At 42.0% G+C, this 24370-nt stretch overlaps 3 protein-coding genes across 7 annotated transcripts in view; 2 read left to right on the top strand and 1 right to left on the bottom strand.

Moving 5' to 3' along the window:
- dclk1a (doublecortin-like kinase 1a) overlaps positions 1–12877 on the top strand; it is a 54600-nt gene extending 41723 nt beyond the window's left edge. For 4 of the 5 annotated variants that reach the window (XM_086308892.1, XM_086308893.1, XM_086308891.1 and 1 more), the window contains 11 exons: positions 4166–4247; positions 4895–5067; positions 5691–5810; positions 7240–7386; positions 8148–8281; positions 8457–8534; positions 8708–8804; positions 8905–8985; positions 9075–9188; positions 9317–9390; positions 10509–10711. In XM_086308892.1, the coding sequence (XP_086165018.1) occupies positions 4166–4247; positions 4895–5067; positions 5691–5810; positions 7240–7386; positions 8148–8281; positions 8457–8534; positions 8708–8804; positions 8905–8985; positions 9075–9188; positions 9317–9390; positions 10509–10566 (1158 nt within the window). In that variant the 3' untranslated portion in view covers positions 10567–10711. Of the gene's footprint in view, positions 1–4165; positions 4248–4894; positions 5068–5690; positions 5811–7239; positions 7387–8147; positions 8282–8456; positions 8535–8707; positions 8805–8904; positions 8986–9074; positions 9189–9316; positions 9391–10508 lie in introns of all 5 variants that reach the window. The other variant, XM_086308895.1, reaches the window with a different exon arrangement.
- Positions 12878–13509: 632 nt separating this feature from the next.
- Positions 13510–16703, top strand: rfxap (regulatory factor X-associated protein). Its single transcript, XM_086308890.1, has 3 exons — positions 13510–14198; positions 14318–14428; positions 15884–16703. The coding sequence occupies exons 1-3, from the start codon at positions 13773–13775 to the stop codon at positions 15986–15988; spliced, it is 642 nt and encodes a 213-aa protein (XP_086165016.1). The 5' UTR covers positions 13510–13772; the 3' UTR covers positions 15989–16703.
- smad9 (SMAD family member 9) lies at positions 16701–23894 on the bottom strand. The gene is made up of 8 exons (XM_086308889.1): positions 23766–23894; positions 20917–21466; positions 20095–20310; positions 19669–19929; positions 19460–19570; positions 18658–18879; positions 17712–17968; positions 16701–17338 (listed from the first exon to the last, which is right to left on the bottom strand). The coding sequence occupies exons 2-8, from the start codon at positions 21110–21112 to the stop codon at positions 17195–17197; spliced, it is 1407 nt and encodes a 468-aa protein (XP_086165015.1). The 5' UTR covers positions 21113–21466; positions 23766–23894; the 3' UTR covers positions 16701–17194.
- Positions 23895–24370: the final 476 nt, after the last annotated feature.

The raw sequence follows: 24370 nt of genomic DNA, 5'->3' as shown, positions 1-24370 counted from the left end.
TAAGAGGAGAGAGTGACAGATCGAAGGCGACACTAACAGAAGGTCTGTGTCGCAGCAGCTGTGATGCATTTAGGAGTCTAAGAGAAACAGAGTGCTAATTGTTATCTGTAGTATCACCTTCATCCTCCTCTCACCGTTCATCCATTCACATCCGTAATCTGTTGAATTGCATGCTCCGTCTCTCATTCTCAGCGTTCATGTTATGTGTCGGGTGATTCATTTTGAAATTATTTGTGTGCGAGTATGTGTGAAAGGAAGAGTGCCGACTGAAGCAGAAAGTGCGCATCGTGAACTTCTTATAAATGTCTCATCTCATTCCCACGAGTGTATTGTTGCTGAAGATTGTATTTGTTATTTTTGGTTGTAATATATTTCTTATTATGTGTTGTGTTTGATGTCATTAGTTGGCTTGTTTCTGTGACTGTCAAAGAGACCGGCCGCATCACACGGTGGACTGACCCGGAAGAGTGTTTTTTGCCTTTTTTTCAAGAATCATTTTTTGTCTTTTGTTTGTTTGTCACACGCACAAAAACAACAACCACAGAAAAACATCAGTTATCCAAATTACTCACTAATGATTCAAATAGCACTCGCATCTAAAAAGGCTTGATGATAATTTTGGCTCTTTCCATTAATGCGGATTTTTGTAAACATGTCAATTATCGACATGTTGTCGTGGTTCCATCGTGCGATGCTGCTCTCTCTTTTTGGCTCATTTTTGTTTTTGTTTGCTAAATGTGTTCATTTTCATTTGTTGACGTCCTCATTAAATTCATTGTCATTTCATTTTCATTTCGTGGTCTTTATTCTCTTAACTCGACACCGTCACTCATGTTCCTCATGTTCCATCAGTACAGCCGTGGGGATGGCGATTTTCTTCTGTAGCACATTTATCAGTGCTTCTCCTTTGTTAAACCTGCCTGCTGTGGGCATTCATCAGAGCAGAACAGCTATTACAACACAAACAGTCTCAGAGGAGCAGTTATCTTTCATTGCTCACTGCTTTTACTCTCAATTTCATATATATATGGGCGGGGCAGCCTAAATCTCCCCTTCTTCCCTTCTTTAATTTTCCCTGAAGTATTTAATCACGTTTCTGTGATTTCCTGGGATTGGAGTCCATACGGATTGTGATTAGGAACCTTCACTGTGTCCAACTGGCAGAGCAGAAAGACAGAATCCCCCAAATGGTTTTGATCTTTTCATGAAAGTCAAGTAGATTATGTTTTCTGTCCGTCTCCCGTACCCTGTGTTCTTGAGGAACAACAAGAAGGAAAAAAGTCCCATTAGCATCAAATCTTATTAGATTTTTACCACCAAAGTAAACACTAATAAATCTTGCTTCTGCTGGATATTGCCTGACAGGGAAAGCAAAAATAAGAGGTCTGGCTCTGGCAGCCTGAGGGGCAGAGACCAAGAAAGCCTCGCTATGTGTGCTGTAATCAGATTCAAACAGAGGCATGAAGGACAAAGCTGGCATTACGCTTAAGTTGGTTATGTAAATGTGTGGTGCATTTTTAATGCTCGGCTCTACAGTTGACAGATTTCCTTTCCAGCCACGGAATGAATGATTCTTTCTTTCTGCTGCAAACCTACTTCTGAGATGATGCTCCACATTTAAGGTCAACTGTGGACATCCTGTTTAATTCCTATTTATGAGCTGATCAGTATGCAGTTGCTGAGTGTTGCCCTCGCAGGTCTGAAGAGCAGTGGCTCCAGTCATGATGTAAAAGGTTTGTCAGTGTCGTTGTGAGTCATAGTTACAGAAAAGGTGTAGAGATGTAGAGCTAGGAATAGTGTATTGTGCAACAGGGAGAAAGCTGGAGTGTCTAACAATAACAAGACAGTTCCTGCCAAATCTCATGATCAATATCAGCCAGACCAGACTCCATACATTTCTCTGCTGCTTCATCACTCCACCTCTCTCCCTCTCTCCCTCTCTCCGTCTTTCTCTGTGTTTCCCACTCTGTCTGTCACCCCATCTGTCTCATCGTTTTCCACACAGAAACGAGAGACTCAAATTTCATAGAAGGCTGAACCTATCTCTCAGCCCGCAGACAGGAAGTGCCCATATATAGGCTACCGTCTCTACACTGGAAGCTGCTGTTCTCCTGTCTGTGAGCAGTTTCCATAGCAACAGTATTTTGTTTCCCTCAGTGGCAGGAAGCGAGAGAGAGAGAGAGAGAGAGAGAGAAAGGAGTTCAAAATGAGAAAGCGAGCTGAGGACAGCACTGGATGTGCGATAAGAGCACAAGAGAGGTAAATATCCGAGTTAGGATGAGAAAATAAAAGAACAGAATAAGGATGTTTTTTGAGATAAAGCACAGGAGGGTCATTGGCTTTATGGGTATTAAGTGGGTTTTCTTGTTCCGGGATGAGTGCCCAGCCAACAACAACATTACATAAACCAAACTGAGCCTGACTCACAGCTACATTTACCTACGTGGTTTTCAGGTCACAGCAGCTGAGATGAGTAAAAGAGCAGACAGCTACTATGGCAGAGATACAGGGCAGATCAGCTCTGCAAATAGTTTTCAGATCCAAGTCATTACAGGCATGGCTTTTATCCCAGTCTGCCAGGACAGCAAGCTCCCCGGGATTTACAAATGCTTAGGACATTTCTCTTTCACTTAAAAAAAAGACATTCAAGATCACACACAAATGTTCTTTTCTGAGCTTTTAATCACAGACTGTATGTAAAAGATGGAATTAAACGCCGTGACATCACCCACAGAGTTTAAACATATCTTTAAGACTCAGTTTTGATTTTAAGGATATTGTCATGTTGTCAATTTTTGGAGCCAGAAGTCACTGTGTTTGAACAATAGGGTCCAAGTCCAATATTAATTATCAAACAAAATCACAGACAGCAGATCCAGCTCAGTGACTTGAAAGAGCAAATGTGAAGCTTAGCAGGCAGCAGTCTATCACGGTGAAAGGGATTATTGATGAGCGATTGTTATACAACGGAAAGCAGCAAAATACATCTGGCTACACATGTAATGGGAAAAATGTGTCATGTCCTGGAGAGGTCGTCCATAATTATGTAGTTGAGTCATGCATGACGCTCACAGACACAGACCATCTACAGAGCAAACTGCACTTGTTAATAATGCACAGTGGCAACGTTGCTCCACTTATATTTTAGAGGAACTGCAATGGTGCGTGTTGCCATCACTGGCCAGCCTGCGTCTTCCAGCTGCAGCTAGTGGATTTATTCAAGCACTGGAAACGCCCCAACCCCGAAGACTGACTGTAAGCCACGAGAACGGATTTGAGCAGAGGAGAGATTAGTAAAGAGTAAAGAAGGTGGTAAAATCCACCGAACACGTGAAAAACGCCACCTTCCAAACGAAACAGGATGAAAGTCTTCTAGTGCAGTAAAAGACTGAAGCAAAACAACAGAGTTTGGCAGCGAGGAGAAGAGAAAGGTGCACAGGAGTGGAACAGACACAGAAATACAAGAGGGGTAGATTCCCATTTACAGTCCCGACTAGATACTCTCCATCCTTGTTGCTTCCATGACAACCAGACAGAAGGTTACAAGGTGGAGGGCATAATGAGTTTTTGTCTTTAGATAGATAGATGCAGACGCCTCTTCTCATCCTCTCTCTTTCAATTTAATGACCCCCCACTTACTATCCAGATGAAAGGCATCTGCCTTTATTTAGTGTCACCGGAGCCCATGTTTTTATGATTTATTAAAGGTAATCGTAAGGAGTGAGAAAACAGGGAAGAATTACTTCCAGTTGTGAGGTGAATGGAAAGGAGCTTATTTGGATGCAATCATCTCTATGATATAGACACACATAGGGGGGTTGCTGGCTTATATGCAGATCAAGTAAGTCTGTTCGGACTCGTTTTCAGATTTTTTTTTTCATGAGCACAGTATAGACACAGCACAGGGCATTACATCAGAAAGATGCGCAAACACAGCCACAGCAGTAGGGCTGTTGTGAGGATAAGGCGGGTTACACAGTGTTCCTTTGTCTATTTTTGAACATACATATTTGTTTAGGCTAGGACTGTAGCAGAAGGGACTGTGATTGTGTTTGTCTGGGTTTTTTTAATCGTGATTATGGATTGCAAACTATTTTGGGTAATGCCGCAGATTAGTAATAAACCCCTTTCCATCCTGCTCTCTACCCTGTTCCTTTCTCTGCAGGGGTCCCAGGGTTCTTCCACCTCTCTGTCTTCCACTAAAGGTTCGAGCCCAGTGGAAGATGGTGATGGACTTGTTCCTGAAGGTGAGGAAAAAAAGCTTGCTTTGTGCTTGCAAATATCATGCATGTCTGAATCATGCGCGTGACCTTTGACGCGTCCCTTGCCTGCATAGCATGATTAGTACACGATGCTTACGGCAACTTTCCGCTCTTATGCTGTCTTACTCACCTCTCTGTGACACTGCTTTGAAAGGCTGGAGGATTTTTGGTCTCATATGTGACATTTTCATCTTTGATTTTATTTATTTTTTTTAAAAGTATCCAGAGGACCTTTTTTTCCCCCTTATAGATCTTTTAAACAGATTCATGAGACTCATTAACACTTAGCTGAGCATTGATAAATCATGCCTATTTGCATCTTGATTTATAAACAAAAAAGTCTTCTGTGTGATGTAATTGCAGACCTCACTGGCTGTAAAAATATGAATCTTTTAGATTTAAAAGGTTTCTGCTATTTGCTTATTTTTACATTTCAAGTCTGCAATCATATTACAGTTTGTTTAATTGTGAAGGTTTTTAAATCTACCTTTATGTCTTGAAGAGACTGGTTAGACAACAGTTGATAATCAGACATCATAGCTTCCTCAGCATATATCTGTGTATATTCTATGGTGCTAAACTGTGTAAACCAGTTTATGTTCCCTCTAAAAACCAGTGCTTCTTCTCTGCAGCTGAAGTTCTAGTCAATGAGGTTCCAGCTGTGCCGTCCTACATATCAGACCGTTACAAGGTGGGGCGAATGTTAGGAGATGGGAATTTTGCAGTCGTCCGGGAATGCACGGAGCACTCCACAGGACGAGAGTACGCTCTGAAGATCATCAACAAGGGCAAATGCAGAGGCAAGGTAAACAAACATCCACCGAATACGACCCAAAAAAGGCAAAAATTGTACTGACACGTCAAGAAGGCTAAAGCTCCACATAATCCTAACTTCAGAGGATAAATTCTTCCTCCTTTCACCCCATCCGGGTGAGGCAGATGGCCGCCCTTCTTGAGCCTGGAACTTTCTTCCTGTTAAAAGGGAGTTTTTCCTTCCCACTGTCACCAACACGTTTGCTCAAAGGAGGTCATGTGATTGTTGGCGTTTTCTCTATTTTCTTTGGACTGTTGTGGAGTCTTTACCTTACAGTTAAAAGGGCCTTTAACTATTGTTGTGATTTGGCATCATTTGAAAAAACTGAATTGAATTGAAATTCAGTTTTGATAGCTCATTTTTTTTCCACCCAGAAAAGAATATTTTGCATTTTTAGAGTAATATCCCTATTTTGCTTAAAGACCCGCTGATATCTTCGGGTTAATGTGCAACCTTTATTGGAAGGTTGTAGAAATGTACTCCAAGGTGCTACTGAGTTGCTGTAGAGAGGCTGGTGTGACATACATAAAATAAAAATCTTCTAAATGTCTTCTAAATGATTCCTTTACTGAATGTCTTCCACTTGGCTGAACACCTGAACTTCTTTTTACCAGGAGCACATGATCCAGAACGAGGTGGCCATACTTCGCCGGGTCAAACATCCAAATATCGTCTTACTCATCGAGGAGTTTGACACTTACAACGAGCTCTACCTGGTCATGGAGTTGGTCAAGGTGTGTGGCCATGTTTGTACACTGTTACTTTATGAGTTTGTGCACCATCTGCTCCAGTTAGGAACGAGCAGGGACATTTTGCCAAGCTGAGATAACGGATGGGTGTATTCTCTTACAATACAAGGGTGATCATCATTATCTCAAATCTACGACTTAGAGGAGCAGGGAGGCAGTAATAGTGACAGAGACAGAGGAGCGGCATTCAGCCTGTGAAGCAACTGATGAATTTTTCCAACCAGTCACACAATTCGGGACTAGAGTGAATCCGCCAGTGGCCCCGAGTGCTCGTGCGCTCGCGTTCTTCATTCTCTCTCGCTCTCTGAGTCAAGAAATGTTTGTGCATAATTCAGGAGCCAGGAATGTGATCCATCTGTTCGTGCTGTGATGTGGAGTACTACAGAATATAGATGAGAGGCAATTTGTGGAAGAAGTGTGTGTACTTGTGAGCATGTCCAAAGTAGGAGGATCAAGAGGAGGCTGTGGATGAATGGGGTGAAAAGAGTCGCTGCTAAAATAACAGGGGCCGAGAGAAAGAGAGAGATAGATGAATTGAAAGTAGAGGATAGGCGCAGAGAACGAAAGAGAGAGAAAATGAGTGTTCTTTTGCTTGGTCCTGCTCAGTTCAAGTCCTTTAGTTTAAACTGTGGAAAAGCAATAATGAGGCAATAATGTGATCAGACAAAATTGTGTTGCAATTCCAGGGAAGGCTCATTCCTGTTTTTACAAGCGGAAATGATACCCATAAAAAAGAGTGAGGAGAGGATTTACAAAGGACTGATGTAAATCCCATCTTTTGGCTTAATTTCTCATTGACTAACTTCAGCAGCCACATCCCAAAACTTTGCAGAATGCCCCCAAATTTACAGCAGTATATTCATGTTCGTGTACTTTTGGGCCTCCGATAGCGGAGGCAGAGAAAAATAAGTGAAATGTATTAGCTAAAGCCTGAGCTGGCATTTGACAACTCTCATATTGAAACAGCTGCCAACGAGCAGGTCAAAGCCTTACAGTGTGCTGTGCTGTTCGAGGATAGAGGGAGATTCAGCACTATTTTAAGCCTCTGTTCCACTTAGTCCACTCAATGAGAGAAACGCAGAGGGAATGAGAGGGAGATTCGGACAGGATGAAAAATCAGAGAAAAGACACTGAGAAAAGCCTAAAAAATGACAAAAATGAAAAGAAATATTAACGCGGGGGGGTCGTCTTTCAAGCAAGGTGAAGAATTAGGATTTACCCCCACCTCCTTGCTGCTGCTGAGCAGACAAAAAAGTCTTGTGGTTAAATGAAGTTTTTAGCCTCTTTTCAGAAAAAAAAAAGGCAAGCAGCTGTGAAAATTTGCAAGTGAATCTGTTCTGCTGGTGCAAAAAACACCAACCAAACTCTTGTGACATCTCCTAATACTGACCCGTCCATCATGTCTTGTCCACAGGGGGGAGATCTGTTCGATGCCATCACCTCTGCCAATAGATACACAGAGAGAGACGCCAGCGGCATGCTCCACAATCTGGCCAGCGCCATCAAATACCTTCACAGCCTCAACATTGTCCACAGAGACATCAAACCAGAAAACCTGCTGGTGAGTGGACGTCACGCAGATTGCATACATGTAACTTGGTGCGGCACTGGTGCACCTCCTCTCCTTTCCCGCCGCCTTTCTGAATGATCAGTGAAGTAATATCACTCACTACGGGGCCCTCCCAGAGCAGAGAGATGACTCATCCCTGCTGCCCTCACACCTTCTGCACGCTCCTTCTCCAGCCTCCCTCGTTTGTTCTTTCCTTCCCTCCTTCTCCCTTCTGTCAAACTCCCCATCGTCCTTGCTTAACTTCAAATACCGCTCTTTGCCCCCCTACTTGAGATTGTCTGGGCAGGAGTCAGACTTCAGAATTCAGCTTTTTAGTGGCCACATTTAAACCTAGTCAGCCGATTTCCTGTTTTGCTTTTTCTCTCCAACGAAATAAGAAAGCCTTGAATGGTTAAAAAAAAACAGTGGCCTTCTATTCATGTAACTGTTTGAAGGTAATGACATGCAGATTACCCCATCCATGTAGCAGACACCCAGCAACACTAACATTAGTTTTATTTTTGGCCACATAAATGCTTTGCTGCGTTAAAAAGCTGGTCGCTCGCTTCGTCTGTGTCTGTAGGCGTAGGGCAGATAGAGTAGCTACAGCTGTGAGCTGTTAAACAACACACTGAGTGGTGAAATTATTAATAGCAACCCCCATCACATAATGTGTTTTAAGTTTGTTTGTTGTTTGTTGCCCTCATAATAATGCTGTACATTATGATCCTGCTTCTTTTTTTAAAAACATTTTTGCATTCCTGTGTGTTTAGGTGTACGAACATGCAGATGGCAGCAAGAGCCTCAAACTGGGAGACTTTGGTTTGGCGACCGTGGTGGACGGACCCCTCTACACTGTCTGCGGGACCCCAACATATGTAGCACCTGAAATCATTGCAGAAACAGGGTGAGAGCTGCAGCTGCATTTAGCAGGCACCTTTAAGATCAAAGTATGATCACTATGACGGCCAACATATCTGTCGTGTCTTAATCCATTTACAGTAGTAGATATTTGCCTTAAAGGTCATGCTCTGCACGTTTTCTCTATGTTTGCTTTGATTTAACCTCTCTTTTTTTTTCAGGTATGGTCTTAAGGTTGACATCTGGGCAGCTGGAGTCATCACCTATATCCTCCTGTGTGGTTTCCCACCCTTTCGGGGGTAAGTTAACAGCAAGCCCTACCCTACATTTCTCCCTCTGCTTTAGCGCCTTTCTTGAAAGTGTGTTATGCAGGACCCTCTACTGGTCAGCAGTAGTATTGCACCTTTATTTGTTGACTCGCTAATTAATATTTGGTTGATGCACCCATTCATGTGAACTTTTTTTTTTGCAGGAGCAGTGACGATCAAGAAGTGCTTTTTGATCAGATACTAATGGGTCAGCTAGAATTTCCTCTGCCCTACTGGGACAATGTGTCAGAGACCGCTATGGTAAATATCTGCTGTATGTCTGATTGGTGTGGATGGATCTACATGTTATAGAAAATCCAGAGTAAAAAACTAACTGCTTTTTACTTTTGGGGGGGTGTAGGAGCTGATTCGATCCATGCTGGAGGTGGAGGTCGATAAGAGATACACTGCCCTCCAGGTGCTGGAGCACCCCTGGGTCACTGTAAGTACAGTGTCAGTAAATCTGTTCATTTCCTTTGTTTTCACCAAAACACTGAATTTACTTCCTTTCTCCTCATTTGTCTAATCCAGGACGAGGGTCTGTGCGAGAATGAACACCAGCTGTCGGTAGCAGGAAAGATAAAGAAGCACTTCAACACCAGCCCAAAAGGCACTGACACCACTGCTGGAGTGTCAGTCATTTCTGTAAGTAACCATTAGCAACCATCTAAAGATGTAGCTGTTACACTGAGTTGCATCAGTTTGTAGAGAAATCAGCAAGTTTTTCACGTGGCGTTTAGATTGATTGTGCCGATTTCTCTTTTGTTGTTCAGTTGGATGACAGCTTTTCTATGCAGAGATCTGGGTCGTTGGATTTCTACCAGCACCCGGCCATGTACTGGATAAGGTACGCCAGGTTTCCATAGAGACACGACTGGGTCACAAATCAGCGAGAAATCAAAACAGACCAAAACAGTGTCTCTAAAATTGATGTCTCCCCCTCCTTTGCGTGCTGCCCCGCTGACTGGCTGCTGCTGTGCTGCTTTGACAGCCTCATGTTGTACTTTCTGTGCTCGGCTTTTTGCCTTCTCTCCTTTCATCCCTCGCTGTAAACACAGATTTCATTCCTGCATTACCTGCATCGTTATTGTGCGTCACCGGTTAAAGCCTTGTCCTCTGTGTTGTGTCACCTTTTTATCGGTGTCCCCTGCTTTTCTTTAGTGTGTGTGAGTAACGACGTGCCCAATTAGAATCACCCTTGCTGATGATTCTCCTGCACATCTCGTTTGCACAGTTCATTTGTGAATGAACCCTTTCTAAAGAAATAACCCTGCGGTGTTGCTTGTCTGAGTGATTTGCTGTGATGTTTTTGTCTGATGTGATGCTCCCTCACCTGGTTACCTCCTCAAACACCAGGGCTCGTTACTGAGCTCACATTACCTGACTCCTCTTGTGTGACTGTGTCCCCTGATTTAGGAGGACCACAAAGTGCATTGTTATAAAGGTCACAGAACTTAAAGTAATATGGACACTGACTAGAGGAATTAAAAATAGGCTGGAAAAAATTAACAGTGACTTAATTTATGAATTATTTGGGTTGAGATTCCCAGTTTTCCAGCACGACAGAGTTTAGTTTGACTGATTAGAAGTCCTGAACATGATGGACCCGAACTTGTGCAGATGTTTCTGATTTGTGTTGTGATTAAAAAGTGATATCCAGAATCTCCTCTTTATAATATTTACTGTGCCTGAAAAATTAAACAAGAATGTTGAACCTGCCTTTATCCAAGAGATTTATTGTGGAAAATTAGATAGACTGTTCCTCAGATAAACATAACATTTCAGAAAAGAAGAAACAATTGTCAGTGTCCATGGTTTTTCACTTCCTTGTTACTGTCCAATTAAATATTCATTAGTAACTTAATGAACATGTGCAAAGTTCTTCTGCTCCTCCTTCCTGGATAATTGACTGTGCAGCAGACAGATCTGATCCTTACCTTTTCCTCCTTCTCCTCTCTTTTTCAGGCCACCCCTCTTGATAAGGAGAGGCAGGTTCTCGGACGAGGATGCCACCCGGATGTGAAACCGCTGCCGCTGCAGATGATGCCAACTGTGAATTCAGTAACAACAACAACAAAAACACTACGGGCGGAGCCCCCCAGTTGCCTCCCTGGCCTGCCCACGGCCCCTCCCTCTCTGACCCCTGACACTTGCTCTGACCCCTCCCCAGACCCCAGACTCCCATCCGACTCTGATGACATCTCCATCAGCTCAGCCAGCACCGCCTGCTCCCCCAGCTCGCCCTTCTAGAGAGCAGGCGAAGGGGAGTAGGGGGAGGAAGAGGAGGAAGGTGTGCAAAGGAGGAGGCGGCGAGGGAAAATCCTCATCCAGCTCCTCCCTCTGCATGTGGAGGAGGAGGAGGACGAGGTGTCAACCCCTTTCTCCCAGTATCTCTGGAAAAAAAGAAATAAAAATATCAACAGAGAACTTCACACTTCCCTGAATCCAACTTTCCGAACCTGGAGGAAAGATGGACCAAGGGGTGGATAAGAAGACGTTAGAGAGGTTGGGAGAAAGATTCAAGAGGCAACAAGAAACAGGGATCGAGAGGAAGAGGGAAAAGCCAGAGTGAGGTGAAAGACTTTTGTTGATTTCTTTTTAACATTTTCTCATCTGAGCACATGTTGTAGAGCTCAAGGAGCAAGAAAGGGCTTTACCCTTCAGTGATGATCCGGGCTCGACATGGAAACTTCCTCAAGGCGGAACAGCTCTACAAGGCAATATGAGAATATGGACCAATGTTCATGTTTTATTGAACCTTATTTATTCATACTTTAATTCACAGCATTTTTTGATATGTATTTCTCTTTTTCATAGAAAAAAAAACAATGTTTTTATTGACTTCTCCTTAGAGCTTGGTGGATTTAAAATAATGGCAAAGTGCTTAGAAGTAGAGTGCAGAAACGTTTAAGTAGGTGACAGCAGACGTGATGAAAACACAATGTTGGAAAGCGAGCTAAAACACGTTGGGGAAGGATTTTATGGTTTTTTTCAGTTGCAAAATGTGTTTTAAAAATGGCTTTGATGAAAAAAAAAAAGATGAAATTGTGCTGTGACGCTGTGCTCAACACAGTTTCGGCGCTGCCTTCCCCCGTAACGTTGGATCGCAGTCATACAGTTTACATTTTACACAGACTGCTATTCTAAGACGACAATGGTGCATTTGACTGCTCCTTCTGGTTTTGTTACTTGCTCGGTTCACGACATCTTGATACACAAAACTCAGCAGCATCCTGGTGCTTGTGTAGCAAACTCGACATCTGAACCCATTTGTCCTCAAGCCACACATTTTCACAGTGATCATCACGCTAATTCTTTTTATATTTTATGAACACTAGACACATGTTTCATCAACATGTTCAAGCTATGGTTGGTGCAGCTCAAGTATATGGTTACACAGACACGTTTTCAGATGGAGAAGGCGCACAGTTAACAGTTCACAAGAGGTGCCTATTTGCACATTTGCACTGCAGTCTAGGTGCAGTGAGACATGATCGAGAGAATGACAGTATGGATGCCAGAGAACCAGCAGTACAGCGAAAAAGGGTGGAGGAGAATTTATTTCAGCTCTGTACAACCTCATTCATGGCTTCATTTCTTCAGATGAAAGCATGACAGACATACAGTAGCCTATTCTTATAAAAGAAACAGTTTAGTGATGAAGTATTGTTTATATGTTGTGTAAATAACAATTTTATTTATTTTGATAGTTCACAATACAGTATATTTCTTTACTAGTAGTCAGTCTATGAGAATTGTACAATAATAATACAAAAAAATACAACAAAATCAGTCGTACATGCGTATCAGTCAGTCAGCGAAGAAAAAAATAATAAACTAGAGGAGATCATCAGGTTGATGTGAAGCGTTAAGCATGGGTGAGTTGGATGGATCGGTAGTGGATATGAAGAAGAGATCATCAACTTTGCCTCCTACTGGGAATGATGTCACTTCTTTTCTTCAGAAAAGCAGCCAGTAATATGGTTTCCCTTAAACTGATGTGAGATAAGAGATGAGAAGACAGATGAGTGAGAGAAATACACAGAAGTGTTAGGTTTTTTTGTTTGTTTGTTTTTTGCAGATGATCTCCTTGCAGTCGTCACACCAGTCAGACTCTCTGTATTTATTCTCATCATTGCACATATGCGGTAATGTGCTGCCATATTGACCAGATCAGTATGAACTTGTGCTCTCCAGCGCACGGACACGTGGTTTACCAAAGTGCTCTCACAGCTGACCCACTGTATTACAGTCCATTGCAATACCAATACCTGTACCTCTGTTCAACAATGGTCTATGACTATAGTAATAATTAAAATATGTTTAAAATCAAATTGTTTGAGTCTTTTGTTTTGTGTTTAGCTCCTGTTTATAGGACTTTTGTTTCATTACCGGTCTGTACCAAATACACAACTCAGTCCTTGGCTTAACTTTTTATCCATACAGACGTCAGTTTTGTTTTCTATGAAATAATTGCACTTATTCCACACAGGCCCTCTGCTTATTATTAACTTTTGAATGCTTGGTGGTACTTGGCTCTGTTATGGATCCTGTCTGGATTTGAGTAGAAAGTGTGCAGAGAGGTTATTTGAAAACCTTCTGCGAACATAAATTGTAAATGAAAGATGAATGTATTGAAAGTATGAATTTAAATTCATACTGGCTGCGGGAGCAAGGCCAGAACATCCAAGTAATATGCTTCCTAGCATACCCCTCTTCCATCAAGCCTTTTCAAGAAAGGTGTCTATTTTAGTCTATTTTTACACATAGTAGAACTCTAATGTGTCCATGTGACAGGAATATTGTGAACATAAGCATCCACTATGATTAGGAAAGGGTAAATATATAAGTAGGATTGTAGGGGCATTGCCCTTTCAGCAGGCAACAGTGTTATAGTAAACATCTCACAAGTTGGTCGTAGTTGCCCGTAACTGGCGTGCATATGTTATTTTGACCACTAGGTGTCGCTTTAACACATAAACCTAAAGCAGAGAAGAAGAAGAAGATTTTCATGTTTCCTGACCGGTGACAGGCTAAACCAATAGAAGTAAAAACTATGACATTTGCTTCTGAAATACTGGAATATTTATGACCTTTTATTTAGAAATTAATTTAACGTCTAATACTGGAAAAATGGACCAGTAAATGTAAGCGAGTAGCTGTTTTAGCTAACCAACGTGGGGCTACTAGCTAGGTCGCTGTAGCGTCGTTTGTTTGTTTGCTGCTATCATGAGCGAAGAAGACGCTTCCGTATCATCAAGTAAGGACAAAGACTCCACTCTTCTGCTTACTAAAGACGGACATAGGTACTATGTAAATAAAAGCGGAGTTGTGGACAGTAGAAATGTGATAACGCCGCACGAACCGGAGAACAACGCCTCCTACGACATGGACGATCCGGACGAAGAGAGCGACGTTCTGGACGCCTCAGATCCCAGAGACGGCGCAGCTAGCCCGGAGGAGCTCAACGACGAAGAGACCTCCGAGGGCGACAACGCCCCCAAACAGTGTACCTACGATGGGTGCACGGAGAAAACGACGCAGGTGGCCAAGCAGAGAAAGCCATGGATGTGCAAAAAACACCGCAACAAAATGTACAAAGACAAGTACAAGAAGAAGAAGAATGATAAGGCCATGTCCAGTGGGAAACTTGATGTAAGTTAAATACTCTCAGTGCTAGAAGCATTTACCATGATGTGGAGGTCTGATTTCCACACTTTAGAGCCAAGCCACAAACAAAACCTGCACATTTAATTGCGTTTTTCTGTCTGTAGGAAAACTCTGAAGAACGTCCTGTGTCTGTGAACAAACAGCGTCTAGGTGCCATGGGGGACCGTCCAGCCAGACCTTCTCTGATAGAGCAGGTCCTCAACCAGAAAAGACTGGTAAGACTGGTTGATTGTTCCATGACGAACATGCAGACAAATGACAAGCATATTATTCTGTGGCACCCGGCTTTAAGGGTTAAATGGACATGAAATGTGATATATTTGCATGAAATCGCATATTTGCTGCAGATTTATTGGCTGCACATCCACAATATGACTCTCCTGTGCCACCACATCCCTAAGGTGTTTACTGGATTGAGATCTGGTGACTGTGGAGGTCATTTGAGTGCAGGGAACTCACTTTCATGTTTGGGAAACCAGTTTGAAATAATTTGAGCTTTGTGACATAGCTTTTTGTCCTGCTGAAAGCAGTGATGAGAAGATGGGTACACTGTGGTCATACAGGAATGGACGTAGTCAGCAGTAATACTCAGGTATGCTGTGGCATTTAAACAATGTTCATTTGGTACTAAGGGAAACAAAGTGTGACAAGAATATATCGTCCTCATCATTATAGCATCGCCAACAGCCTGAAACATTGATAGAAAATTTGATGAATCTATGCTTTCCTGTTGTTTACCTAGATTCTGAACCAACCACTCGAATGTCCAATTTTGATGAGCCATACTGACTGTAGTCTTAGTTTCCTTTTCTTTGCTAACAGCAGCAGCATTGGTGTGGTCTTCTGTTGCTGTTGCCCAGCTGCTTCAAGGTTTGACATGTTGTGTTTTCAGAATAGTTTGGTTCTAGCAAATGGTTGTTTATTTCAGCTCAACACAGTCCAGCCATTATACTCTGACTTCTGGCATCAACAAGGCATCTTCACCCAGAGAACTGTTGCTCACGGGGTATTTTGTCTGTTTTTGGACCATTCACTGTAAACCTTGGAGGTGGTTGTGTGGGAAAATCCCAGTAGAGCAACAGAATCTGAAATGGAGCAGCCAGACTGGCACCAACAACTACTCTAATGCTTAGCCTGAATTTCAGAAGGTTTTCACCATGTCTGCCTTAATGCTCGAGTTGAGCTGCCGTTTGCTTTTTAATGCAGTTGAACAGGGCCACCTAATGATGTGGCCTGTGAGTGTAAGTGTCCTTATTCTTAGTTTCACATATTTTGTTTTCTCAAAGGAGAACCTTTAACGTCTCCTTTTTTTTTTACTTTACAGTTTTTTGGTTTTGGGTTACACTGATGTATTTTCTTCCAATGATCCCAGAATTAGGAAAGTTTCTTTCAGCTGGACTAAAAAAACAAAAAAGAAAACTTACATAAAAAACAGGCATACACTCAAACCCAAATACTGTAATATTTTAAAAGCCAACAATGTTCCAAGTTCATAGAACTCGAAGATTCCCGGGAATCATGGGAAAACACCTATTGGTAACATTAAAGCATCCAGTTCATAGAACAGTTATGACACATATTTTATTAGTGAAAGCAGAGTAATGTTGATTGTCTTGTACTGCAGCTTTGTAGTGAAATATCTTATGTTTTCCAATGTATTTGTCTTGCAGTCGCTTCTCAGGAGTCCAGAGGTGATCAGCTTCCTGCAGCAACAGCAGCAGCTTCTAGCTACACAGAGCCGTAGCCAGTCACAACAGCAGTTCCAGAGCTGCTGACGGTGGGTGGCGGGCGTTAGTTTTTGTGATGCATAAAGCGCACTAAAGAAATACACTGGCATCTGATGCGTAAATGAATCGTAAGCGTACACTGAAAGCATGGATTTCTTCCGTCATGCTGTGAGAGAATAAAAGGACATTTTGAAGTTGTGCTGAGAATGGAAGACTAAACTGATTCAACTCCCAGAGAGTGAAGATTTCTTCAAATCACATACTGACCATGTATTTAAACCAGGACTGGTGCTGTTTTTGGTACATTTTGTCCTAAATTTAAGCCAATATTCGTTTTCACTTTTTGTTCATTTTAAAAACATTGTCCTGTTTTGTTTTGTTTAGTTTAGTTGTTGAAACTCCAGTTCAGACTGTTTTCTCTGGAAGAATTGCGCCTTATAGGAAATGTTGTGATTTGGTGCAGTATTAATAAAATAAAATGAGTTATAAATCCTTAGTGTGTGTGTGAGATTTAACTTGAAATGCTATTGTTGTGACAATCATTTGTGTGGTGCATGTCGTTTCCTGCAGGTTGACGACTTGGTTTTGACAAGACTTTGTCTATTCTCCCTGAACTGTTGCACAAACCTTAAGTGATAACTGAATACAGAGAAGGAGGGATATACTTTACAAATGAAACTCTGTTACTGCATTATCCCTCTGTGTTTAAGTTGTAGTGTTTGTCCCTGATGAGTATATGACAATAAAAAAAGATGCAATATGAGTTTTGTTTTTTTTTAATGAGAAAAAAAAAAAAAAAAACACCAGAAATTCAAACCTTGGAAAACTGGAATCACAGAAAAAACTTAATGTAAAAAGTAAAAAGCAACCAGAACATGAAGTCAAACATTGGTTGACACAAATACAGTACATACCACGCCAATAACACTTTGGACGTATAACAGTTTAAGTACCTACAAATATATCCCACTTTTCCTGTGCAGTTAAAGCATCCCAGAGGAAACGGAAGAGGCTAACTGCGTTATACTGAAATTAGGAACGCTTAGTGTAAATTCAGCTAAATAAAATTCATCTTCACGTCTGCTTTAGCCGTGTGACAAAGGTGTAACGCATCTTTGTAACTTTGCATGAGATGTCAAATGTAGGACAGAAAAATGTACAGAATCTGTGACTACCTGTCAGGAATGAGAGCGCGCGCGCGCGCACACACACACACACACACACACACGCGCAAGGTGTGTGTCTGTGTTCATGTTACGACACTGAAGAAATTGGGTTGTGTGGGGAACCCATCTGTGTAAGGACTTTATCCAGCCACTGCAGCGGCCCATGCAGATGCACTTCAATCCAGCAGGGGGTGCTGGTCACATCTTGACGGTGGTATTCAGCTCCCCAGCCCTAAAGGAAAAGATGCAACAACTGGTCAGCTGGTAATATTGGCTCTTCAGTTAACTATAAAATATTTAATGCAAAGAAAACAAGTAATCCCACCTTGTGTATGGGAGGATCTGACATGACTGGCAGCACTAAGCATGGGAATTTTAAGTTACCCTGAGAAACTGAGCGTATATCCAACCCTTCTCATTTGATTTTGACTGAGCATGAATAAAAGCATTCGTATGCACTACAGAAGTTAATTTCACGGTTTCCAACCTGTACCGACCTCCGTTTCTATGCATCTAAACAAACAAAACTGAGAATTGCCATAATGGGCGCAAAAATTGCTATCAAATAATCAGCATCCTCTTTCATAAGAAAGCTCAGTCAGTACCTTTACGAAGCTCATGCGGATGGTGCACATCTTGGTGAGCTCATAGACGACCTCGAAGCCGTGGTTAACGGACTGGGCGAGAAGCTGAGCAAACAGCTGGTTGTTAAAGATCTTGAGGCTGCAGCCACTGGGAATCTTGCACACGGTGGTGGTGTGGAAGCCGTGCTGGAAATTACAGTTGCGACTCTGGACAAAGATGCTGCTGTCACTCAGACACTCTGCATACACTTCGCCGCCCACGTAGTACAGGTGCAAACCTGGAATTAAAGGGAGATGATTAAAAAAACAACAACAACTAAATACTAAAGTTGCTGAATGTTTGGTGCTTTAAATGTGGTGGAAATGCAATATTTACAATTTAGCATAGCAGATCTAAAGAGTATAAAAAAAAGCTACAAGAAAGACATAATTAATGAGCTAACCACAATATTTCATTACTTCACTGAAAATTAACTGATATTGATGGATTTTTCTCATATTCCCTTGAAAGAAAAACCACAGAGGCTTTTATGTCCGCAAACAAGGAAACGCTGAGTGGTGTTGGTACTGTTTGTGAACTGGGGACCAACTATCCTCAAGCCTTTGTCCCATCTCTGTCATTTAAAACCACACACATCCTCACACTGCACAGTTTATTGGAAGCCACTAAAATGCTTGATGTCGATCCAACAAAGGCAGGCTTTGTAAACACTGAGCATGAGGGGAAAAAAAAAAAAATCAAACATTATTTGGCCCAAAGGATTTATTGCAAAATGACAAGCCGAGTTTAAAGCATGACAATGTTTTACAAAGACTAGCACATGCACACCAAAGGCAGTGATGAAACCAATAGTGAGCAGATTAACTTTTTAAACAACCTTCCTTTAAAAGCTCTTGCTCTCACCAAATGCAAAAAACCCCAAAAACCCCCAAAAAACCCCCCACCCCCAAAAGCCATCCAGCCTACCTTTGCCTATGTGCCTGCGCGTGTGCTCGATGGTTGAGTTGCGGTTGACATTGGAAAGTAGGCCGAGGCAGAAGCGGTTCTTGTTGTTGGACGGGTCTGTGAAGCCGTCCACCAGGACGCTGCGTGATGAGGCATGGAAAGTCTCCCCCACCCGGTTGTTGAGCTCATAGTAAGCTATGGAGCACCAGTACTCTGGTTCCTCGTAGCAAACGGGCCTTAAATCTGAACAGGAACAACAAATGCTCGAGAGGTGGGTGTTAGGGATAAAACATTTTATCCTATTTATCCATTTTAAATTTTAAACCCAATGCAAATTCATATGAATCCAACCTGATAAAACTAAAGCAAGTTTTGCATCGATTTTATGTATTCTAACACAGACTGTATATAAAAGATGGATGCAGCTTCCAGCTCTGAAAAGTAAAGCAAAGTCTATTAAACTTATATTCTTTCTGATGGCTGGTATTCCTCAGCTTATTTAGACTGTGAGCTCAGTAAACTCTCCTGATGAGTTCATGGTCTCCATCACTGGTTTTAAGTCTTGAGGAATACAGCACGATTGTCATTTTGTAATTGATGTTCCTCGTTATAGTCACAAGGAGACCAGCGCATTGCGATTGACAAGTTGCTACCATACTATTTGAACTTCACTTTCTCAGTCAGTCATCACATCCACTTTCAAATCATGCACCTTGAGGTTTTACAGCAGGACAGGTGGGTGATGTCACAGTGGCTAACACCATCTTCCACATAGAGTCTGCTGTTCCTAACACCTGTATATCTTTGTGTTGTGAAAGGATACCTATGTGCGGAGCAGAAAATGTGAGTTTAGGGGTCTCCATGGAGTTGCTTGGCTTCACGTCCTCTTGGGGATTTGTCTCCATCATGCTGTACGGAGGTGGTGGAGTCTCAGCTGGAAAACCGTGTTTTGAATGACAGAAGAGAATAAATTATGTACTGTTGTGTGAAGATTCAAAGTGAAGGTATTAGCTTGCATACTGTGATTCTTACCTGTGATATGATATGGACTACCAGGTTCTGCAGAGCTGTTGGGGGAGTTGGGGTAACTCTGCGAGCTGGGAGACTGGGCGAGGGACAATGGAGGGGAGGAGGAGGAGAAGGAGGAGCAGGGAAGGGCAGGGAAGGAGTCTGGGTAGATGGCGTTCTGGGGCATCAGCGGCTCGTTGTGAAGGGAGGCGTTCCTAAACTTTGCCAGTAAACTATGTTGAGGGTTGAACTCGCTGTGGCGTGGAACAAGGACTGGTGGCAGCACTTGGGGGAGGGGGGCAAAAAAGGGTGGGGGTGAGAGCCAGATGGAGCTTTAAAAGATCATATTACGGCAAGTGCTTTAGGCTTGGGAACACTATTTGATCAGGCGCCCTTTCTCTAAGGCTAAAATTCAATAAAGGCCATATTTTTACAGCAAATTTAAAGTACCTGGCGTCTCCACCCGTCTGTAGTGGTAGGGGTTCACGCAGATGTCCTTCTGCTTGGAGCCGAAGGCGAACTCGCAGCACTCGAGGGCTTTCAGCTCATGGTGGGACTGCAAGTCAGGCCAGCGCCACACCCTGCAGTAGATAACATGGGGCAGACCCTTCCTGTGGGACACCTGCAACCTCCCGTCCAGCGACCGAGGAATGGTCACACACTTACCTGGAGGATTCACATGAAATAGCTCTTTTTAAAAACAGAACTCTACCAAATTAAATGTGCTGTGTGCACATTAACATTAAATGTTTTTGTACCACTGACCGTTTTACTGAAATACTAAAGCATTATGAGAAACTCTGTTTTCATTTTATTTATTGTATATTTAATTTACATTTTTAAATTCTTCTGGATATTTTTAACCATGTTAAAAAAAGAAAGAACCAACATTGCATGTATGTGTGCATGTTGCAACTAATGTGGCTTTTATTTGAACTGTGAAGCACTTTGTAAATCTACTTTTTGAAAAGTGCTATACACATGTAAAATAATTGGAAATAATTTATTATATAATATATATTATGTATGAACTCTGATTTATAGTTGATAAAATTTATACCTTGTGATCTCATCAATGAAGTGATGCCCAAGTAAAACCCTTAGTCATTTCCTTTGATTCCCCACACAGGTAAAAGCACCCCCCCCCCCCTGCTTGTGTTGTCTTTCCCATCTTGTAAACGTCATCCTGTCTAAATAATCTTCATGTTTATTTTGACCTCTACAATTAGAACCGCTAGACTAAACTTCTATATTGGACACTGTGATACTCACTAGGCTGCCCGGGGCAGCTGAGCGCTCTCTCCAGCTCTTCCATTGCCCCCTTTTTCTTTTTCAGTTTCTTCACTAGAGAGTCTACAGCCTTTTCCGCCCACTTCTCCTCCTCGTCCCCTTGTTTCCAGCCGAGCAGGCGCTTCACTGCCGGGCTGGTGAAGGAGAATAAGGATGTAATGGAGGTAGAGGAGTTCATTATGAGATGGATAAATGGGTGGCAAGACGAGCTGATGGGTCCTGTTAAAGGGATAAAAGTTCCCTTGTGGATAACAGTGAAGATGCAAATAATGAGCAGCCAGAAGAGGAAACAGAAGAGGTGAGGATGAAAGACGTGGCGTGATGAGTCTGTGTAAACAGGCGCCGTTTTTTCTTTTCTGTATTCCACTGTTACTTCCGAGCAGCTCTAGTAGAGGTGCTGGACTCCTGCCAGTGCAGCGCAAACCCCCTAAATCCCCTCTCTGTGTTGGGATCCGGCAGCTCTGGAGTCGAAGCCTCCAGCGGGGAAGGTTATTCTTTACACAGCCAGAAATCCAGGTCAAGTTTCAATCATCTGGCAGGAGAAGCAAGAGATTGTATTAACAGATAATTCAGCCAAAAAACAAAAAGAAAAGAAAAAAAGTTTGGAGGTTAGGAAGAAAAAAAAAGAAAAGAGACCTCGGGTTTTATTGGAAAAGCAGAATTAAGACAGAGTCACTAAGGTGATAAGCTGGTGATGAGATGAGAACAGCCAGAGAAAACACCTCATAACCAAAAACTACTCATATTTAATGAAGTGGGCATCAAAGGTGGATTTCCATGATAAGGACGGCCGTATCAGCAGGGCGCTGTTACAGAAAGCACGCCCGCATGAAAGTGATCTCCCCACATGCTGAACAGCAGTGTTATTATTCTCTATGGAGAAAATGAAACACTTCACAAAACTGCTGCAGAAAGCGCAGGCCAAGATGGCCAAGCTCATTTCTAGATTCACCAACAATGAGGAATGTCCTTTCTGGCCTCTGTTTCTATGAGCATGCCACTGACGCCCAGGAGCCATACTGTCTGGCCAGAACACATCACAGGGCAGGAGGGGGAGAGGGAGGGCGACAGACAGAGAGCTCTCTCCCTCTGTTAGCCTCTCTGTCCATCTAAATCTACTGAACAGTATATATTATTATATGAATGCCAAGAATAAGGTGCAGACAAAAAAAGTATCAGATTAAAGTTCTATTATTTAGGTAGGGTTCGTGGGTTCGGCAGCATCTTTCTACTCAAAGAAATTCCTAGATATTCATAAAAATAAACACGTAATTTTATTAGTCTCCTGTTTGTGAGTCTTTCTGCAGCATCATGCCCAACCTTTTGGGTAAAACGCATAGTTTTACATCTTGTACTATCAGCTCTTTGCACATCGTCCTTGCATGTCAGAACACTTTTCCACATGTTTGTGCGCATCTGATGCCGAAAGGGGAAAAAATATGAATCTATTGGCAGACAGAGTTTATAAAAGTGAACTGGAAGCTCAGCTTTCCCCCTTTCCTGTAAAAGAAACAGAACCACTTTAGACTTTCTTCCGAATTTCTGTTCTTTTTTCTGTCAAACTAAACACAGGTGATGAGTTATGCGGATCTGTATGTTCACTCTTTTTGCCCTCATGTGCTCATGGCCAGCGCCGGTGTTGTGCCAAAAAGTGATTGCCTGCCAAAAAGTGATTTCCAATGTTTCCGTGTATTTTTTATGTGTAATATCTTTACGTATGTTGGTAAATAGACTTCGGTGAACAGCGTTTACAAAGGGGTTATATATAGAATTAAAAGATTATCTGTTTTTTCAAGTATCTTTATAACTCTGTGTTATTGTACTCACATTATAACCAATCCGGTCCTTTTCCCCCACTTACAATATTTTTACTGAACTATTGTAATATTTGTTGCCATTTCTGCTGTCTTACTCTTACAAAATACATTTTTAATGTTAATGAGATTTTTTTTAACTGCATAAATAAAGGTTCTATAAAAGTCGCTGCCAAAAACTGATTGCGGCTTCTACCTTGTTACACGAATGTTGTTTGTGGCTCAATATGACTTTGTGTCATCCATGAGGGATGCATTTGACATATGTTTCACATATTATAGGCCATCAAGTTACTTATAGCAGTTTAAATACGAGCAATCAGTTTTTGGCAAATACCGGAAATCAGTTTTTGGCAGACAATCACTTTTTGGCACAACACCGGTTTCCCGCAGACAGACACACAGACAGCTGGGGTTTACAATGACAGCAAAAAGCGCACAGGGCTCAATGCGGCATCAGTCCACCGCTGCTGCTGCTTTTATGAAGCCTGGCGTCACTCAGTCTGCAGGCTCAGATAGGCTAATTACCTAATGCTTTATCACCAGGACACCCCTTCCCAAAAAAGTAAACACGCCAGCTTCCTTTTTACTACAACTCAACTGCGAGTCATTCTGCAGCTACAAAATCCAGGCTCGGACCTAACCTCCACACCTTCACTGCAAATATGCGATTAGGAGCAATGACATTGAAGTCGCTCGGCTCATTCTTGTGTGATGAAGGCATGCTACTACAGAGAAAACACGTGTAGGAGCAAAGAAAACTGCAGTTATTATTTTTAAATACATCTTGAATACTTAATTCAGCTCAGCTTTGCAACTTTATACTGAACTCAGCATGTAGATGACAACTCTGAACAAATGAAACCCCCCTTAAAGTTTACCGACAGTGCAAGAGGGTAACATTTAATTTTGATACTATTTCTCTCTTAACAGGAATTCAAATTCGCGTGACATAAAAAACAAATATACATTTAAAATATTTAAAGGAAAAACGAGCCAGTTAGTTTAATTTCTCACCTCTGTAACAAGTGCAGTGCAGACAGCCGTGTGAGTGTGCGAGGCTTTCCTGTTTGTAGTAAGTCAGGCCAGCACACTGAGGCTGCGAAGGTGTGTGCCTGTTTGTATGTGTGTGCGATTGAGTCTGTGAGCATGTGTAGAAGGGTCAAGTTGGCCTCAATAACACTTTGCGCCCTGCTGGTGATTTCTAAATAAAAGCATCGCCAACTCAATTTGTAGATGCCAGTTTATAAACGAATATAGCCAAAGGCTCCATTTGACAAAAGCCAGATTTAAAAAAATGAGAGAAAAAGTTTCTATATGTTTATACATTTTTGTCTATCTTCAATCAATATTTGAAAATTCTACTTTTAAAAGTGAAGTACAAAACTACTTTTGTCCGCTGTGGAAGAGAGACAGACATAATTAATAACTAATGATTAAATGCAGAGTGGTGCGGTAAGCACCAAGAAAGTGGAAAAGGTGAGTGAAAAAAACACAAACACTTGGCATTACAAGTCATTAACTTTAATAAAATAACATCATTATTTTTTATTTAAATCTTCTAAGTGAAATTATTATCAGTAATTTCTACAGGTAAGTGTTAGAAAGGAGGTTGTAAAGTA

This window comes from Aulonocara sp. 'chitande type north' Nkhata Bay, linkage group LG10, assembly GCF_057382095.1.
Source record: "Aulonocara sp. 'chitande type north' Nkhata Bay isolate Kocher_YH1m ecotype deep benthic linkage group LG10, A_spYH_male_GT1.1, whole genome shotgun sequence".
NCBI lineage: Eukaryota > Metazoa > Chordata > Actinopteri > Cichliformes > Cichlidae > Aulonocara > Aulonocara sp. 'chitande type north' Nkhata Bay.
Note: the sequence above shows the minus strand (reverse complement) of the source record. Positions and strands in the feature narration are given on the sequence as shown.

Bases quoted from the DNA above. Each gene is read 5' to 3' on its own strand.
- rfxap (XM_086308890.1), top strand. From the start codon at position 13,773: ATGAGCGAAGAAGACGCTTCCGTATCATCAAGTAAGGACAAAGACTCC. The intron at 14,199-14,317 runs GTAAGTTAAATA...TTCTGTCTGTAG, and splicing joins TGTCCAGTGGGAAACTTGAT to GAAAACTCTGAAGAACGTCC. The intron at 14,429-15,883 runs GTAAGACTGGTT...TTTGTCTTGCAG, and splicing joins TCCTCAACCAGAAAAGACTG to TCGCTTCTCAGGAGTCCAGA.
- smad9 (XM_086308889.1), bottom strand. From the start codon at position 21,112: ATGAACTCCTCTACCTCCATTACATCCTTATTCTCCTTCACCAGCCCG. The intron at 19,930-20,094 runs GTACTTTAAATT...CCCTCCCCCAAG, and splicing joins CAGACGGGTGGAGACGCCAG to TGCTGCCACCAGTCCTTGTT. The intron at 17,339-17,711 runs GTACTGACTGAG...CTTTTCCTTTAG, and splicing joins TCCGCATGAGCTTCGTAAAG to GGCTGGGGAGCTGAATACCA.